Consider the following 19464-nt stretch of genomic DNA (forward strand, 5'->3'; position numbering starts at 1 on the left):
GGCCCTCTATGAGGTGGATTGATTCAGTGACTGGGGTAATCGGGATGGGAGTGTCAGAGACAGTGCGATTGGCACAGGATAGAGCAGAGTTCAGGGCTGTTGTACATAGGGTTGCTATGAGTCGCAAGCGACTCGACGGCACATAACAACAACAAAGGCAGTAGGTTTGCCCTGGGTTTAGGTAATATAAATGGTTAAGATGCTCAGCAGCTACCTAGAAAGTTGGAAGTTCAAGTCCATTCAGAGGCTCGTGCTAATTTCATGTTTCCTGAAACTCCCATTGTCCTTCTTGGCTTGATCCCAACTGTTCTTGAAGATGCAGCTGAGAAGGCACGACCTACCTGACCTGTGCCATCCTCATCGTCTCTGACACGTTTGAGCCCATTGCTGCAGTCACCATGTCAGTCCACCTTGTTGGACTCCTTCCTCTCTGATGCTGCCCCAGCTTTGCAAGCATGATGTCTTGTTTCCGAGTAATAGCCTCCTCTACCAACATGTTCACAGTATAAGAGATGAAGCTTCACCATCCTTGCTTCCAAGGAGCACTTCAGTTACCTTTTCCAAGACTTATCTGTTTGTTAGGACGGGATAGGGTTCAGGTTCTATAAGTCTATTGATCACAGGGTCACAATGAATCATACTCAACTCATCAGCACCTAACAACAACAACATCTCATCTGCTCTGGCTAGAACATCTGTCTGTGTTTGCAGTCTTCGTACCTGGAGCATGGTACAGGCTCGGAAGAGGTTTGTGGAATTGAATGAAGTATCTTTTTTTAACAAAATATAAGTCATGGTTCAGAATCAAATACAAACGTATCTTAACTGGTTGCTCTAAAACCTTGACTTATCATGACTTGTATTGTGGAAAAGCCTGTTGTGAGAGAATAATTTGTGATGTCTGTACTACAACAGATTCCTACACATTTAAAGAGTTAAAACACAAGGGTTTTACCATGCATTTCTGAGGTTCAGAAGTTCAGGTGGCATTTGCATGTTGAGATCAAAGTGTTGCCAGGACTAGTTCATTCTAGAGGCTGCCTGCATACTTTGACTTGCTCCATGTTCAGAGCCATCACATATCAATCAGATGAGCTCTCCAAATCTTGTTCTCTCTCAGATCTATGTATCTGCCATTATGTCCACTTTTGGCAAACTCTCTTGTCTCCCTTTTATGGACCCAGTGATGGTATGGGACCTGTCTGGATATCCAAGGGCTCCCAGGGGCGCACATGGCTAAGTGTTGGACTGTCAACCAAAAGGTTGGCAGTTCAAAGGCACCTGGAAAGGCAGGACTGGCATCCACTTCTTGAAAACCTAATGGAGCAATTCTCCGCACTCATGGGGTCAAATCAGAATTCCGAATTCAATAACTCACAACAACCTGCATAATCTAAGATAATCTCTCCATCTCAAAATCTGCAATCAAGTACCTTTTGTGTGTGAGGTAACATAGATTCAGGGGATTCAAACATGATCGTCTTTGGGGGTCATGGTTCTGTCTGCCATGGTGCCTTTTTCATAAATCAAGAGAGGAAAAGCCAAGCTCTCAGATCATCAGTTGAGAGATACTTGGATTTCTGTCTGAATCATAATGAGATTAGATCAGGCATCTATTTCTTTGTAGATGAAGTTGCTCAGCGTGTCTGCTGAGGAAGGGAGGCCTCGCTGCTTTCTCCTCCTCCACTCCTCCTAGTTTGGGGTTCTTCGCTATTTTAGGGTGCCTCGTGATATATTTCATGGGCATAAACCAGGAGACATGCACCTCTTATGACCTTGACAGTGAGCAAAGGAGACAACTTGTCTTCCGGGACAGGGATGAATTCCCCCAGGAGCCTGCTTCCACACTCCTCCACTGTCAGCGGCAACAGATTGTTCTTTCCTGATCAGTTAGCTAGCACCTGAGCGTAAAAAGGAAATGCTAAGACTGAAAACAGTTACCGGACTCCCCCAAACAAAGCCAGGGGCTCCTGAGCCCTCCTCTGGGGGAGATGTGAGTTCCATATGGCCGCCTTTGAGGTATTCTTTCCCTGGAGCCAGAGGAAAAGGAAGGTTAATAGTAAGATTATTTTTTTTAAATGTTCCTAAGAGGTTACATGTGACTAAATAGAGGACACAGACTGAAGTTTGTTAGAGAAGATCCATTGAGTCTTGACCATGGCCTCTTTCATCCACCCTGCTGGTCACCTTGGAATGGTGACCTAGGCTTGTCTATAATAGTGGAGGGTGAGGAATCTCAGAAGCTTACACCACAGGATGGTGGAGCTGACAGGGGCCTTGGAAATACTTTATTATTTTTTTTAAAATTTTAAAGCCCAAGGCTGATGGCTAGGTGGAACTAGTGATGATGCTGGAATTTGAGCTGCTTGAATCCTTATCCCGTGAACAGCACCAAATCACCTATGCTGGGGGGACAGACTTATTAACACTAAGAACTCCAGTTGTTCTCTGCCGTCGAATCAGAACAGACCCATAGCTGCCTCTCCAGCTAGTTTTCAGAGGTGGTAAATTGCACGGGAGGAAATCTCTCTTCTCTCCCCCTCCCCCCCCCACCCTTGGAGCAGCTGATGGCTTTGAACCACATGCTTTTGGGTTTGCAGCACGGCTTCTTACCACTAGGCCACCAGAGTTCCTTGGAGCCCCACGGAGTAACTTCCAAGGAGTTTAGACACAAGCAAGGTCTCAGGGGCTGAAGCAGTGAGGCAGACTGTGTTCCTAGTCCACATGGAGTCAGCAGCTTAAGTCATTGCTGTCGCATTGAAACCAACTCATAGTTGACCCTTGGGAGGGTTTTCAGAGGCTATAAATCACACAGGAAGAGATTACCCATCTTTCCCCTTAGCAGCAGCTGGGAGTGGATTTAAACTGCTCACCTTTGAGTTAGAAGCATAACACCCTCTCCATTAGGCCACTAGAGAACTCTCCATTTGGAATAGAGGTGTGATCTCTGGACAGTGCAAAAGGAACTCTGTGATGATCACCCAGTGAGGAAGAGAATGGTGCTGAGTGGGTTTGGTAACCCCACTTTCTAGAGAAGAGCTTCTCAGAGCACTGATGAAGGAGGGGACGAAGGAACAAATTTTGTTTGTTGCGCACCGTTGAGTTGGAACCAACCCTTAGCAGACTGTCCAGTGGGTTCACAGAGTCAGTAAATCACATGGGAGGAGGTCACTTATCTTTCTTCAGCTGGTAGAGCAACTAGTAGATTTGAACTGCACACCTTTGCATTGGCAGCCCAGTTCCTTACCACTAAGCTACCAGAGCTCCCTATTTATGATCCATCTAGGACGGTACCAAGGCCCCAGGGGACAGAAGGCTGGGCTTCCCTTCGGGATAATCTCCAAGAGTGAGTCCTCCTCATTTCTTTTGTAAGTAATATGTTGCCTTGATGGTGGTTCAGGTTAATGTGGAAGAGCCTTGGAGAACAGTGGGCAGGACTCCAAAGTGCTCGCTGCTCAAGGGCTGGGCCCAGCTCTTCACTCTGACATGTTCCCAGCCACACAACTGGTGAAGGAGCAGGGAGCTCTGGTGGCCTAGTGGCAAGAAGCTGCACTGTAATCCCTGAGGTCTGGGGTTCAAATCCACCAGATGCGCTGCTGAGAAGGAGGGGCAGTCCCCTCCTGTACCATTCAGATCCAGTTTAACAGTACACACACAAAAACTTTAAAATAAAAAAAAAATTAAAAAGAAAGGAAGGAGCACTCAGCAACATTTTTATTTGCACCTGCCATGTCCAGACCTGGACTAGGAGATGAGTAAGGCACACAACATCTTCGTGGACCCTCTCCTGAGTTGTGGGGACAACACACACACAAGGAGACACAGTGCCTTTAGGAACATGTAACATGTACAGGGACTCCTGGAAGAGGCGCTCATCTCACCAGGTGGCTCAGAGGTGGCCTTACCAGCTTCAGCTGAGCCCAAACAGCAGAGACATAGGAAGAAGATAGCAGAGACAGGTGAAATCCGGCCTGGAACATCTGAGTGGCAGTTGTTTTTGTTACTATGTACCATTAAATTGGAACTGACCCCCAGCTGACCCTCCAGTGGGTTTTCAGAGGCAGGAAAGCACACAGGAGGAGATTTCTTATCTTTCCCTTAGAGAGCAGCTGGTAGATTGAAACTACATGCCTTCAGGTTGGCGGTGCAGCAGCAGTAGGACAGACAAAACAGGACAGACTTGGGAATTGGATACGAAGATGGAGGTGGAGTTGAGGAGACCTACTGGTCCTAGTATGGATGCATCAACTGAGCTGGAATATGAGGAAGAAACGGAAGGTGGGGAAGACCAGATGAGGACAGGTTGAGTGGATTGTGCCTCGGACAGGCAGATAAATATGCCCCCTAGCCTGGAGGGGGCCTTTGGGTCCCTGTGGTGTGGTGGCTTTGGGAAGATGGCAAGGGTTAGAGGGACATCTTTGCTGGCCAGCCCACCTGTGTCTCCTGGAGTCTCCCTCTCCTGAGCTCCATCTTTTCTGACCAGAACTTCATGATGGCAGGTTGCCACCAGTGGATAGATCATCATGCTTCCCAAGGGAACTAGGATGATCGTGGGCAAAGTAGTTTTTAGAGTTTAGAAAGAGCTGTTAACAAATAAAAAGAAGTTCATATGTCGTTCTGCTTGCTGCCTCCAGATGCAAAGAAACCACTGGGGTTCTTCACCAGAGGGATTTATCTGGGCATTTATTTTTCATCAACACTTTGATCTCTACATTTGAACCCACCACCCTCCAATCACAGCAGTGAGCCTCTCCACTGAACTGCGTGGGGTTTCCAAGCAGTGTCACATCACTCTTGGTGTCTTTTCAGTCAGTGAATCGGACACTGAGACCCAGCACTAACGACAGTGATGTCGCTGCCATCTGAATGTGACAGTATTGAGCGGAATCACAGGCCTCTGATAGGACTTCAGGCCCCAGGCCGCTGTGTTCCTGCCTGCCCGGTGACTTGCCTGTCACCTGCCTCCAGCAGCTGTGGGTCAGATCCGTTCCCTGTGCACGTGTTCACCCATCAAGCCCATTGTTTTGCCTTGGCTACACTGCTGTGTGTGTGTGTGTGTGTGTGTGTGTGTGTGTGTGTGTCATTGTATCGCTCATGAAAATTCATGCTCATCCCAAGCCTATTTTCCATCCTGCGCTCATAACATTTGTAACATAACACTTGTTATTACGCTAGATAGAAGATCTCCTCACGATTCTTTGATGAGTTTGGCAGAGTAGATTTGGAAGTGCATTATCGTCATTTTGCAGAGAAATGAATTCACCCCGGATACGAGCCATAGGAAACCGCTCCTCCGTGTCAGGGAGCCTTTGAAATGCAATTTTGTCCCATAACTCATGCATCCACTGTTTGCCCCTGCCCTGCTGACTGCTAGCTCCATTAACTCCCATAGAAGCAGGGTGTGCATGGGGGAAACCTGCCGTTTCTAACATCCAGGCACATTTTCTTTGCACAGGGATTTTGCTTACGTGGCAAGGGACAAAGATACAAGAATTCTGAAATGTCATGTCTTTCGATGTGACACGCCAGCAAAAGCCATCGCCACGAGTCTCCACGAAATCTGTTCCAAGGTAGGGTGGGTCACTGTGCAGAGGCCCTGCTGAGCAGGCAGTGGGGTGGGAAAAGGGCGGGAGGTGGGCATGCCGACCCCGCACCGGGCAGAGTGGTGAGAAAGGGCAGGAGGTACACATCTGAATGCCTACTGGGCAGAGCAGTGAGAAAGGGCAGGAGGTGGGCATGCTGACCCCCTCCTTGGTAGAGCAGTGAGAAAAGGCTAGACGTGGGCCTGCTACCCCTGAACCAAGCTCAGGGGGATGCAGCAGGTGCTGGTCCAGTCAGCATCACCAGATGACACTGGACAGCATCACTGGACAACAGCACTTGTTATCTGTTGACGTCCAGCCCCATTGTGGAGGTATGAGAGGGGCAGAGCAATGGCAGGAAGGGGGACACAGCTGGACAGTGAAGGGGAGTCAGGGCCAGCATTCTCGGACAAGGCCACTTCAGCAGACCATGAAAGCAGGTGGAAAGGCAAGGAGGACAGACCCGCAGGGTGTCTGGAAGTGCAGACAGCTGGGTGTCACCTTGAACACCTGCTGGATGTCATGGGCTCTCACATCAGCTCCTGGAGACTCCTGGCAGCGCTGCGGTGGGGCTGCAGCCACTGTCTCATGCTAGAGGGTCCCACTTGAGTCACAGAGTCTCTGACGTCTTTCCTCTGAACAGAGGGCCTGACATCACCAGTGCCACTTCCATCTGTCACCCAGCACGCTGTTCCCAGTGCTGATCCCTGTATCCTCTGCCCGGCACCTCCATGCCAAGGCTTCTGACATTTCAAGAGGCCGCTTTACCACTGGGAAGCTCTGGCTGTTAGCGTTCCTCTTCCCTAGAACTTGGTATATAGAGAGTTGCACTGCCAACCCAAAGGCAAGTGGTTCAAGTCCACCAGCTGTTCCAAGGGAGAAGAAAGGTGGGTAATGTCTTCCTGTGCTGTTTACTGTCTCGGAAAGCCCGCTGGAGGGTCAGCTGGTTCAAACTCTGAGTTAGTGAGAGAGCAGCTCGGTGTAGGGAGCCCTGCTGATGCCGCCCATAGTGCACGGTCCGTGTACTTCACAGCCTCACAAACCTAATCTCATGGAAGGTCAGCTAGGAGTTGGGTCCGACTCACCAACAGTGAGGGGGCTTTAGAACCTCTTTATATTCAGGTGAGACCTGCCAACTGCTACAGCAACAGACAAGACTCCATTCAACTTGTCTTCTTGCTGGATGTGTTTTAGAGGCAGTCAACAAACACCTGATGTCGAGGCTTCCTGCTTCTAATCCCTCCTTTCTCTAGTATCTGCGGCTGCTTCATGTCACGTGGTACCCCGGCTCCTGAGCGTCCCCAGTGGGCACACCATGGTTGGTGTCCCCCTGGTGGACACATTATTCAGAAGTGAGCCAGCCAGGAACAGACGAGAGCTGCTCTCCCTTTGACTTCCAAGAGTACAGTCTTGGGGTTTTTTTTAATATTATCAGCATCCCATATCACCTCCTGGTGTGCGTGCAGGTGGTACTTGACCAAACTCTGCAGAATACTTTCAAAATGACTTCTCCAGCCACTTCCCTTTCTCCCCCTTTATAATTTACCAAATAGCAATGTAGCACTTAGCCATCACCTTGTTGAATGTCACTTTTCTGGTTTGAGGCTGAGATCAGGCCCCAGCCTCATTTCCCCCATATCCTCCTGAGCTAAGGAGGCTGGGCATGGCCCAGTCCTGTATCTGAGCATGCAAGGAGAGAGACAGTGGACGTCACAGAGCCTGCAGAAGGGGCAAGAAGAGAGCTCTCCAGCCCCCAAACCAAGGAGGACAGTAGCCTTGCTGTGATGCTCATCACGGGCTGGCCGGTCTGGAGTGTACCGTCTCTGTTCCATGCTGTGGTCTTGTGATTATGGGGCTGGGGCTGGTCTGGAGCGTACCATCTCTGTTCCATGCTGTGGTCTTGTGATTATGGGGCTGGGGCATGGATGCACCTGCTGCCCCCACGTGCAGCATGGCGTGCGCTATTTGGCTTCATTTTTGGTTCACTCACACAGCAGTGCTATGGAGCACCATTTGTGTGCCAGACACTGGGCTGCAGCAGAGACCAAAACAGAAAGATTCATGCCCTTGTGTGTTGTGGTGTATAGTCCTCAGAACATGGCTTGGCACAGAGTAACAGAGACCAAACCCATTGGCCTTGAGAAGTTCCCAGTGCATGCCAGCCCTGTGCATTACGGCGGTATAGAACTACTCCCTGGGGTTTTATTACAGACGCAGTCACCAGGCCTTTCTTCCATGGCACCACTGGGTGGGGGTTTGAACCTTCAGCCTTCGGATTCATAGTCAAATACAAATCATTTGTGCCACCCAGGGTCCTTGGTATAGAGTTAAGTGCTCAAGAAAGATTAGAGGGGTTTTTTTTATAAGCAGCCTTCTTGCCCACTGTTTCAGTTACAGATTGGGAGATGAGAGGACTGGACCTGTTGAGGGTGTTAACTTTCTTTCTACCTGGAATGAGAAGTTTAGGCTGGCATGGAGATGTGAGTTACTTTTGGAGTCAAAGCTCAATGGATTTCTTGCAATCCATAAACCCACCATGCACCTCTGGTCTCCTCAATCACCCAGCACACTATCTTGGAGCTGTTACAAGTCACCTTTTCCTTCAATCATCCAGCAAACAAAACCTTTAACTGTGATTTCTCTGACTACACTTTGCCAGTCTCTTCACCCACCTCCACCACCATCTTTCACAGTGTGGAAAGGGCTCTTTTATATTGGTCCCACAGCTGTTGATGATTGTAAGACCATGTGTCCACAGTTAAGATACCTGGAGACCAAGCCTCCAGTGGGGGCTAATGCAATGAATAGAAAAGCCAGTTTTTAAAGTTTCTGACACCACACCCTGATTTGGTGTAAAGTCACTTGTTTAATCCTCATGACAGCCCTATGACAATGACACTCTTATCATACCATTTGCAGATGATCACATGACACACATAGAGGTCAGGTGGCTTGCCCAAGGTCACACAGTTTGTAAATGGTGGAAGTGGAATTGAATCAGGTAACGTGTCTGTCCAGAGAAGAAGGCACTGAAAGTCGGCATCTGCACTCGATTGGACTGATCACAGTGGCCAGCAGGTCCCCCGCATAAGTAGGGAGATTGGGCTGGGGGATCAGCAGCAGTGTTTGGAACCACTTGAGTTGAGAAAATAAATGCTCAACAATTCAGAGACAGCTATTTATTTGAGAAATAATCACATGCATGTCATCCCTTTACAAGTTTTCATAAAATAAGGAGGGCAGAGACATAGGGCATGGGCTACCAGAGTAATAGAATGAAGCGTCATCGTAGTAGAATTGAAATCCGTAGAACTGAGAAACAAACGCCGGCGTAGGAACAGCTGAAGACACGGAGCCTGTGACCGTGAACCTAAGCTCTGTGTGTGTTGCCTTCATCTGTAGATTATGGCCGAACGGAAGCATGCCAAAGCCTTGGCCTGCAGTTCCTTACAGGAGAGGACCAATGTGAATCTCGATGTTCCTCTGCAAGGTAAGACGGGTGGCAGCTTCCCTCTTCACCGGGGCCCTGAGGGTGCCAACTTTGCAGAGCGATCTCAGGAGTGTCCCTGCTCATCCTCAGCACACGGGCTGAGCATCCACTGGGGGTCCTGCAGCCCCCTAGGGTCTTGGTGAGCAGGATGAGTCACAGGGTGAGCCCTTGCTGATGTCAGTACCGTGAGAGAATGTTGTTTCTGGTGGTTTTTCCCCTTACATGCAGCCCGAGTTAAGGGATGACTTTGGGCGCTTTCTTTAGTTATTTTCCTCTTTTCTCTGATTGTGTTCTTTGTGATTATATTACCCCCCAGCGGTAACCACAACATTATTTCTGTTGCTTTTATCCCTCACATGCAGCCTGAATTAAGGGATGACTTTGGGGCCCTTTCTTTAGTTATTTTTCTTTTTTTCTCTGATTGTGTTCGTCGTGATGACCTCAGGCAGTAACCACACCTCACAGATAGGACATCAGAAGCTGTTACTTAGCGCACATCAAAAGGCAGTAACAGTGTTCACACACAGATCCCAGCTCCTGCTCTCAGACAGCCGCTTTCCTCCCTGGAAATGAGAGCAGAATGAGAATGAGACTGCCAGCAGCCTCGGGGCCTGGAACACGTGATGCTGTTCTCAGAGAACCACGGGCACGCTTCTCTCCAGGCACTGGGGACACCTGGCACAGATGGCGTCCTGGGCGTTTCAGGAGGCCGAGAGAAACGGCTTTCTTATGTACGCACCGGGACCACTGAGAAAGATGTGTTGTTTTTGTTCCCTGTAGTAGATTTTCCAACACCAAAGACGGAGCTGGTCCAGAAGTTCCACGTGCAGTACCTGGGCATGCTGCCTGTGGATAAGCCAGTCGGTAAGTAATACACTTACGTCTTCTCTTGGCATGCGCTTGGCAGCTCCTGGGAAGCGCCTGCCCTGCTCGGAGGGCGGGGACTCTTGCTTTACCCCCTTGCTGCTGCTGCTGCTGCTGCTGCTGCTTGAATCGCACCCTGGCACTGTCCTGGCGGGAATATGCAAACAGTCACTGGAGCAATAGAGGACACGCTCAGCTGCTTGACGTGTGGTCCCAAGAATGGGAAAAAAAAGAAGCAAGTTGCTCCCGAGTCCATTCCAACCCTGAGCAACGCCACATCAGAGCAGAACTATTTTCAATAGCTGATTTTTCAGAAGTAGATCACCATGACTTACTTTCCAAGTGCCTCTGGGTAGACTTGAACCTTCAGCCTTTCGTTAAGCAGCTGAGTGCTGAACCAATCACATGTATCCCGGAGCATGCAGAGACTTGTTTAGATAGACATGGGTTCCTCCAACGCCCACCAGCCTAGAAATGCAGGTGGTCGAAGGCTCCACCTGTCTCAACATGGGGCCTCCAGCGCTGAGGTTAGGCTGCTGGTCAGCTGGGGGACCCAGAGCAAGGACTGCAGCATGGACCTCCTGCTCTCCTTCTAAGGATGAACCTCAGGAGGCGGGGGACCGGGGGACCCCCCCAAAGCTCACATCTCAGTGACAGATCTTAATGCTTGGCTGTAGCGAGTTGCAAGGAAAGCCGTACTAGAAAAGGCTTCAGGAAAGACCAGCAGGCAGTCCATAGTGTCCATGTGAAAGTGTCTTCCACGTTTGTCTTACTTAAATAACTGAGCAGAGAAAAGAGCTGGGTCTCTGCCCCAAGGCTCCCCGCTTAGAAAAAGACAGAATTTGTTTGCTTCAGTACTCGTGTAAACACTTGGGGGGATCGTTGATACACAGGGGGGATGTTTGGGGAGACATGGATGTGATGGTCTGATTGGAAATGACATCGCCCATTTTCTATCTCTGGAGGCGTTCATGAACCTCCTTGCTGACGCGTCCTTGTTTTATTGGGGGGGATCCCTGTGAAAATGAAAGGTTTAGGTTCATTTCAGAAAATTCCACTAAGGACAACTCTGTCTTGAGTGTCTTGCCTTCCAGAGCTGGGAGAAAGGCCACAGTGTGCTGTGACTAAGTGATGGGTAGTGATAAATAGCTCCAGGACTCGTTTCAGTTCTCTCTTCCCTCCGCAGGAATGGATACCCTGAACAGTGCCATAGAAAATCTCATGACCTCATCCAACCAGGAGGATTGGCCATCGGTGAACATGAATGTCGCCGATGCTACGGTGACTGTCATCAGTGAAAAAGTAAGCTGGGATAGTGGTTGCCGTTGGCCTTTCTGAGGTACTAAAGATTTGGATATAGTTCCCTTCCCTGAGCTTAGAAACAGAGCCAAGCTTTACCTCCTAGGGCGTTGAGGCCTACAATTTCTTTTTTAAAAAATTATTTTAATCTGAGGCCTACAATTTCTTTTTTAAAAAATTATTTTAATCTCTGCGTGTATCCTCATCTGTGCACACCTTGGCCACCATACACTCAAAAGCATCTCTTCTGAGCCCCCTGATTTCTTTCTTCCTGAATATGCCTCAGATGGTGGTGTGACACTGTTGGGGGTTTTTGGTTTTGATTCTCAGCTCCAGAATTAACTGGGTAATTTTTGTCTATGGTTGTGCTTTATGAGATGGCCTCATGGGTAAGGAGTTGTACTGCCAACCCACAGGGAGGAGGTTCAAATCCACCAGCTGCTCTGAAGGAGAAAGATGAGCAGTCTCCTACACTGTGACTTACAGCCTCTGGAAACACACTGAAGGGTCAGCTGAGTCATTTCTCACTTGACAGCACAACTTCCACCTGTTACAGAAGGTTGGTGGGGGGTTCCTTCAGTAGCAGGGGCCATCACTCATCTAGAGAGTGGCCAGCATTAGCCTAAACCCAAATCATGCCCATCTTGTGCTTGCAGAAGCACAGAGAGGTTGTGTAACTTGTCTAAGATTACACAGCAGCAAAGTAGCAGGGCTGGGATTCAAATCCTGCCAGCGTAGCACTTTTCCACCTCTTTGCACTCATGCCAAGTTGACAGATGCCTCTTGACCCCAGTTTCCCCGAAGCCTGAGGTTCTAAAAGGTTCACAGTTCTCCCAGCACCCAGGTCCTCGGCCTTTTCAGCTGGGTCCTTGCACAGGCTCTCCTCTGGTGTCTGCCACCTAGCCCTTACCCTTGATCACACCTAAATCATCTCTTCCAAGAAGCCCTTCCGGCCCCTCCGACGAGGTCAGGGCTGCCTGTTAGACATTCTCATAGCATCTGCCATACAGGAGGTGTCGTCCCCAGTCCCCGTGAGTTCCTGAGAGCAAGTCTTTCCTCACATGGGCTTGGATGTTGGCTCTGGGCTCAGACATTTCAGTGAGCCTCACCTGAGACAAGATGCCAATGGTCCAAACAAATGTCTACATTCTGGGTTCTTGTTGTGTAATGGCAAGTCTGAACCAACCCTTAGCTGACGCTCCAGTGGGTTTTCAAAGGCAGTTAACCACAGAGGAGATTTCTCATCTTTCTCCCACAGAGTAACTGGTGGATTCGAACTGTATGACTTTGGCTTGGCAGCGCAGCCACTTACCACTAAGCCACTAGAGTGTTGCACATGATCATTACATAGGATGTGGTGTTCAGACCATGAAAATGAGTCCTGAGCAGTTCCTTAGACTGCCCCATAGGCCAGTCCAAAAAGAAAACATGCATATGTGTCTATATATGGACACGTGTGTGCATATGTGTTTATGTACGTGTGTGTATGAACATATGTGTACATACATGTTTGTGTGTGGACACTTGTGTATCTCTGTGTTTATGGATGTGTGTGTGTGTGTGTGTGTGTTAGAGTGTTGTTGTAGTTATGTACCTTCAAGTTGGAACCAACACACAGCTGACCTTCCAGCAGGTTCCTGAGGCAGTAAATCACATGGGAGGAAATCGCCCATCTTTCTCCTGCAGAGCAGCTGGTGGATTTGAACCACATGCCTTTAGTTTGGCAGTGCAACTCCATTACCACTATGCCACCAGAGCTCCCGTGTGTGTGTGTGTGTACACATACATAAGTACATACGTGTGTGTCTGTAGAGATGATGGTTATGTGAGGTCAAACGTGACTCCCAGTGATCCTGTATATAACAGACTGTGTCCTTACACATAAGATTTGACAACCTTTGGCTGATTTGGTGACTGTTTACCTAACTTTAGACGGAAAGGTGGTCCATGTGCCTTTCAGCTTGGGCAGGACCTGGATAAAAGCGATATCACAGGTCCTTTCCTCTTGTTCCCTGGGGCTCCCTGTAGGCTCAGGGAGGCCCAGGTGCCCTGTGTGGTAGGTAGGAAGTGTAAACGGCATCGCCCGTGCCCACAGGGAGCCCACAGGCTCAGCGTGGAGTGGTGACAGACACACACAGTTACACAGCCAGGCAGTCAGAGCACAGTGAAAAGCCAGCACGAGGGGCGACAGCGGTAAGGGCCACTCCAGGCACATGCACGAGTTTGCCCTTCTGGAAGGACACTCATCTCCTGTGAACTGAGGCTGGTCACACTGCTGCATCCGGCCCACCTGGTCCGAGGCTGTGAGGTCCGACAGCGTGTGGGGGCGCTGTCCACAGGCTCCAGGGACGGGTGGACACTGAGCACGGTCTCTTGCAGAGTGAAGAGGACATCCTCGTGGAGTGTCGCGTGCGCTTCCTGTCATTCATGGGCGTCGGGAAGGACGTCCACACATTTGCCTTCATCATGGACACTGGGAACCAGCGCTTTGAGTGCCACGTGTTCTGGTGTGAGCCCAATGCAGCCAGCGTGTCGGAGGCGGTCCAGGCCGCCTGCATGGTGAGTGCCCCGGGGTCTCCAACGCTGCCTTGCCTTCTGGACCCCAGGAGTGAGAACTGAAATATAACCCTACACTGACCATTGTAAATATTTAAATACTTTTTCATTCTTGATACAGGCCATGGTTTTTGCAGTCACTTGTTATGCATCAGAGAGTTGGACAATGACTAGGGAGGATAGAAGGAGAATTGACGCCTTTGAGCTGTGGTGCTGGAGAAGAGTATTGAATGTACCATGGACTGCCAAGAAAACAAACAGATTCATCGTAGAGAGAATTAAACCAGGCTGCTCCTTGGAGGCAAGGATTCTGGGGCTTCATCTGACATACTTTGGACATGTTGTAAGGAGAGACAGGTCTTTAGAGAGGGACATCATGCTGGGTAGAGTGGAGGGACAGCGCAGGAGGGGAAGACCCTCTATGAGGTGGATTGATTCAGTGACTGAGGTACTCGGGATGGGTTTGTCAGAGGCAATGAGATTGGCGCAGGATAGAGCAGGGTTTAGGGCTGTTGTATATAGGGTCGCTATGAGTCGCAAACGACTCGATGGCATATAACAACAACAACAATCCTTAGTTGACTATTTTAGAGAGAGAGAGAGGAAAAAGTCACATTTCTAAAGGAATGCTTTACTTTCTAACACCTTCATTCCTATGGAAATAATACATTGTAATAAGCAATTCTTCTGGACTGCCAAGAGAACAAACAAGTCAGTCCTAGAGAGGGTGAAACTGAGTTTGCTCCTCAGGGCATAGGAGTTGAAGCTCCGTTTCACATTCTTTGGGCACATGGCCAGGACAGACCAGTCCTTGGAGAAGGACATCGTGCTCAGAAGGGTGGAGGGACAGCGCAGGAAAGGAAGACCCCGGATGAGGGAAATTGACAGTTACTGTGGCAGTGGGGTCGGGTTGTCAGAGATGGTGAGATTGGCTCACTATGGGCAGGGTTCAGGGCTGTTGTTCACAGGGTTGCAGTGAGTCGAAGTCGTATGACAGCACCTAACAGTAACAACAACTACAACATCTCAAAAGGCCAGGACACCTGGGAGAAAGAAGCTAGCGCCCCAACACTAGATCCTGCAGACTCCAGGAGCACTAAAGAGCATCTGGGAACCCTGTTTATTGAGCACCTTACATTTATTAGACATGAAAACTTAGAGATAATTCTTTCTCTTTGTTGTCGTTGCTGTGTACGGTGGAGTTGGAACTGACCCACAGCTTACCCTCCAGCAGGTTTTCAGAGACAGTTAATTGCACAGGAAGAGATTGCCCATCTTTCTCCCACAGAGCAGCTGGTGGCCTCTGGGATTGCAGCACAGCTTCTCCCCAGGTGTCTTGGTTAGCTAGTGCTGCTGTTACACAGATACCACTAAGGAACAAACATTTGGGTTTTTTTTCTGTTTTGAAGCCTAAAAACTCCAATCCAGGTTTTGGCTGCATGGGCCCCTCTGCCAGTAGCCCTGGGAGGTCTGGGGATCTGTGGCATCTGTCCTCCCATTTGTGGGCCAGTCCGTCACATTCTTTTATTATAGCCATTCAGAAGTGAGTGTGTCTGAGAAACACACTGTATTGGAATAGGAGCCCTGATTGCGTAGTGAGTAATGTCTTGGGTTGCTAACTGAAAGGTCAGTGGTTCAAATCCGTGATCTGCTCAGTGAGAGCCAGATGGGCAGTTTCCTCCCATAATAATGTACAGACTTGAAAACCCACTAGCGGCCAGCTGTGAGTCAGGAGCATCTCACAAGCGGTGGGTCCACTGGGTCCATGAGTACGGACTCATTAATACAGTGGACTAGCGGGAAGACATTGTGTTACCAACCCAAAGGCACGTGGTTCAAGTCCACCAGCCGTCCTACAGGAGAAAGATGAGCAGTCCCCTTCCATGCGATTTACAGCCTCTAAAAAGTCAGCTATAAATTGATTCTGACTCCACAGCATATAATATTAATATAACAAAGAAAACCAAGCAAACTAAGACCTGGAGAAATAAGGGTTCGGGTTTCAGCACATACTTGGCAGAGGGGAGTACAATTTGGTTCGTAACAGAGAGGATGGGCTGCAGTACCACACACCTGAGAGTTAACAAGCCTACGTCTCTAATTTGTTTCATATGTAATCGGGAACTATTGCTCATGCGTGGGTTGATCCTATTCGGAATCAATTCTGTACTTAAAAAAACAGCATAATTAATAGTTCTGGAAAGGATTCAGTGATGCTCTCTCTCCTGTGCCTTTTTCAAACGCCTCAGGAGGAATCCGTGAAATACACTGCAAACCTAGCTTTCATTCTGTTCTCTCCACACTGCCTCACCACCCTTCTTATTCATGCTGGATGGCTCACCGGAGGTGATTAACAAGGAGCAACGTGGAAATGTTTTCTCATGGTTTCCAGTTTCAGTAAGAAAAGCATATAATACTAGCTTTTGCTAATAAGCAATGAAATAGTGTAGTGTTGGACTGAAAGAGCAAATAGCCCAAGAAGCCTGAGTAATAACAGGGGAGAGAGACAGAGATATACCTTAGCCCTAAATCGAATTAGGGCCTTACTTGGTGGTGGTGGTGGTGGCGGTTGGTGGCTGTCGAGTCGAGCGTGACTCATAGTGACTCTATGAACAAAATACCTGAAGCCTTTCTAGCACTAGTGTCATTTCTCAAAGTTCATAGAGTTTCCAGATTGCTTTAATTATTTTACTTGAAATCCTTTCTAGTCCTTGTCATCTCCATTTCTGTTTTCTCTTGAGCCTACTCCACACTAACATTCGGATGGATACCCTTGACTGGACCAGGTTTAGTGGAATAGTGGGCCAAGTGTTAGTGTAGATTTTGTGGAATAGTGGGGCAACCCAAATGGAGGTGAGCCCCTTGTCCTGGGCTCTTAGTTTTCTGCATATGGTTCCCGCTTCAGAACAGCTCTGCTGCCTCATCGTCCTCAGCCTAAAAACTGCGCTGACAGAGGGGTTTACCTTTAGGTTGGGGAAACAGTTTCTCTGAAACAAGTCAGAAAGGAATCTTGTGGCATAATCTAGTCCATAGTGCGTTGCTCTGCTAGCCCAATGGCTGCACATCTTCAGGGGTTCAAATCCACCAGCAGCTCTGAGAGAGCACAAGGGGCAATCTTCTTCTGATGCAGTTTACAACCTCAGAATCCCAGCCAAGTTGCCGCGAGTCAGAATTGACTCCAGGAAGTTGAGTTGAAAAAGTGCTGAGAATCCAAGAGTGGAGAGGCTTCGATAGAAGGGAAGTTGAGGGAGCTCTCAGCTTTGTTGGGTGCAGGTAACTCCAGCACACAATGACCCTGTGGACAGTGGATCTGAACCCTGCCTGTGCCATCCTCATCACCTCTGATAAACTTGAGCCCATTGTTACAGTCGCTGACCATGTCAGTCTATCTCATTGAGGGTCGTCTTCTCTCATGCGCAGACCTTCCACCTTCCAAGCATGATTTCCTTTTTCCAAGAACCAGCCGCTCCTAACAACGTGGCCAAAATAGGTGAACTTGTCACTCTCACTGCACTTTCTCCAAGTCCTGTTTGTTCTTTTGTCGGCCCGTGGGATATTCCGTACTCTTCTCCAACACAACTGTGGAACGAGGCTAAGTTAAGAAGAGGGAAGACTGTGAGTGGCAAGGATGAGGAGCAAGGAAAGCGAGGCGATGAAGTTTTATCTTAAAATACTTTTGAAATGAAGGGAGAGAAGGGTGGGAATACATACTGAATAACGTCCAAAGTCCCCGCGTTGTGCCTTCATTGTCCTGATTAATTCTCGCCAGTCCTTTGCTGGTATCCTTTTCCCCTTAATTGGTGGGAAGCTAGGATTCAAGCTCAAATCTGTCGAAAGATAAAGGAGCAGGGCTGGGTGTAGGGGGTGAGGGTGGTACCAAGTGTCAAAATCAGCCCACCCACAAGCATAAGAAAAGTGAGAGGGGAAAGATTATGTGAAGAAGAAAGTAGAAAGTGGGCGATCCCAGCCACGCATAAATGGAGGATGATTGTTTAGGTATTTTAAGAAACTGAAATGTATCCTAACAGATGGTTTTAATCCAAAAATGAATGGGCTTTCCGCCTTAATTATTCCTTTAAATGCTGATGGCAATTCAGTAATTAGCTTTATCACTGGTTGCAGTGCATTTTCTGATTCCTGGCCTCATCATCTTTCTTTGGAATGAATTTTGTTCATTTGCCTCCGCTGCTGTTAATCACGTGGGTGCAAACAGCAGCAGAGGCCCAGTGGAACAGTCAGAGGCTCTCTGAGAAAAACCAGGCCCTTTGGCCACTTTGAACCATGTGTTTCTAACCCACTGACGGTCTTCTTGACTCTGGGCTGCATGAGTCTCTCAATCTATACCTGAACTACCAATGGCATTACTCTGAAATCAACGTAACTTTAAGTGTCTCTTGAAGTACTGTGGGCAAGCCCAGCTGAAGGTATTTTGGTCACACTTGGAAGGGCCAGAGCAGGCTCCTTTGTGCCATCCACCTGTCACATATATTTATGGTTCCCCAAAGAACACAGCATAGGAAAGGTGGATGTTCACCTCAAGTCCAGTGCCCAGGCTGCCGCACTGGACTCTGTGTGTGTGTGTGTGTGTCTGCCCTTGGTTATGATGCAAGATGCCTTACACAGAGGTGATGGAAGCAATGGTCAAGGACTGACTCTGTGGCCAGTGGTGCAGCTGACCATGTCTAACCATATCAGCATTTCAGAATTCTTAGGGGAAACATCAGCATGTTCCACAGCCACTGTGAGGTCTGTTAATAATGAAGGTGATTTTTAAAAACCAGCCCTGGAATTATTCTTGGTAAGTTTTACCTTTTTGTTTAACATGTTGCCGCACACTTTTAAATTGATGACCATCCTTAGAAACACATTTTTTTTTTCAATTGTTTATGACTGCCATATGAAATTGAGCGTCAGTCGTATGTTTGGAAGTGAAAATTAAAATGTGCAAGACGGCTATGTTGTTGTTGTTATCTGCCGTCGAGTCATAGCAACCCTATGTACAACAGCCCTAAACCCTGCTCTATCCTGTGCCAATCACACTCTTTCTGACACACCCATCCCAATTACCCCAGTCACTGAATCAATCCACCTCATAGAGGGCCTTCTCCTCCTGTGCCATCCCTCCACCCTCCCAAGCATGATGTCCCTCTCCAAGGACCTGCCTGTCCTTACAACATGTCCAAAGTATGTCAGACGAAGCCCCAAAATCCTTGCCTCCAAAGAGCAGCCTGGTTTAACCCTCTCCAGAACGAATCTGTTTTCTTGGCAGTCCGTGGTGCATTCAGTACTCTTCTCCAGCACAGCTCAAAGGCATCAATGCTCCTTCTGTCGTCCCTAGTCATTGTCCAACTCTCTGATGCATAACAAGTGATGGCAAAGACCAAAGCCTGTATCAGACGCACCTTAGTCTCCAGAGTGGCACCATTGCTCTTCAGTACCCTGGAGAGGTCCCTAACAGCAGACTTTCCCATCGCAATATGTTTTTGATTTCCTGACTACTGGTGCCTAGAGTGTTGACTGTGGAGCCAAGTAAACTAAAGCTGTGAACAATCTCGATCTCTTCAGCATCCATCCTGATGCTGCCAATTGGCCCAGTGGTGAGAATCTTTATCTTCTTGATATTGATCCTCAATCCATATTGAAGGCTACAGTCCCTGACCCTCAGCAGCAAGC

The 19464-nt window shown here is 48.6% G+C and overlaps 1 protein-coding gene across 1 annotated transcript in view; it reads left to right on the top strand.

The window, feature by feature from the left end:
* APBB2 (amyloid beta (A4) precursor protein-binding, family B, member 2) overlaps nucleotides 1–19464 on the top strand; it is a 256008-nt gene that overhangs the window by 234494 nt on the left and 2050 nt on the right. Inside the window, exons 10-14 of the mRNA XM_006898190.1 lie at nucleotides 5456–5570; nucleotides 8985–9072; nucleotides 9853–9936; nucleotides 11123–11238; nucleotides 13615–13794. Coding sequence (XP_006898252.1) covers nucleotides 5456–5570; nucleotides 8985–9072; nucleotides 9853–9936; nucleotides 11123–11238; nucleotides 13615–13794 — 583 coding nt within the window. The remainder of the gene's footprint in view (nucleotides 1–5455; nucleotides 5571–8984; nucleotides 9073–9852; nucleotides 9937–11122; nucleotides 11239–13614; nucleotides 13795–19464) is intronic.

The sequence above is a fragment of the Elephantulus edwardii genome, unplaced genomic scaffold (assembly GCF_000299155.1).
Source record: "Elephantulus edwardii isolate Elephantulus edwardi_28Jun2011 unplaced genomic scaffold, EleEdw1.0 scaffold00222, whole genome shotgun sequence".
Taxonomy (NCBI): domain Eukaryota; kingdom Metazoa; phylum Chordata; class Mammalia; order Macroscelidea; family Macroscelididae; genus Elephantulus; species Elephantulus edwardii.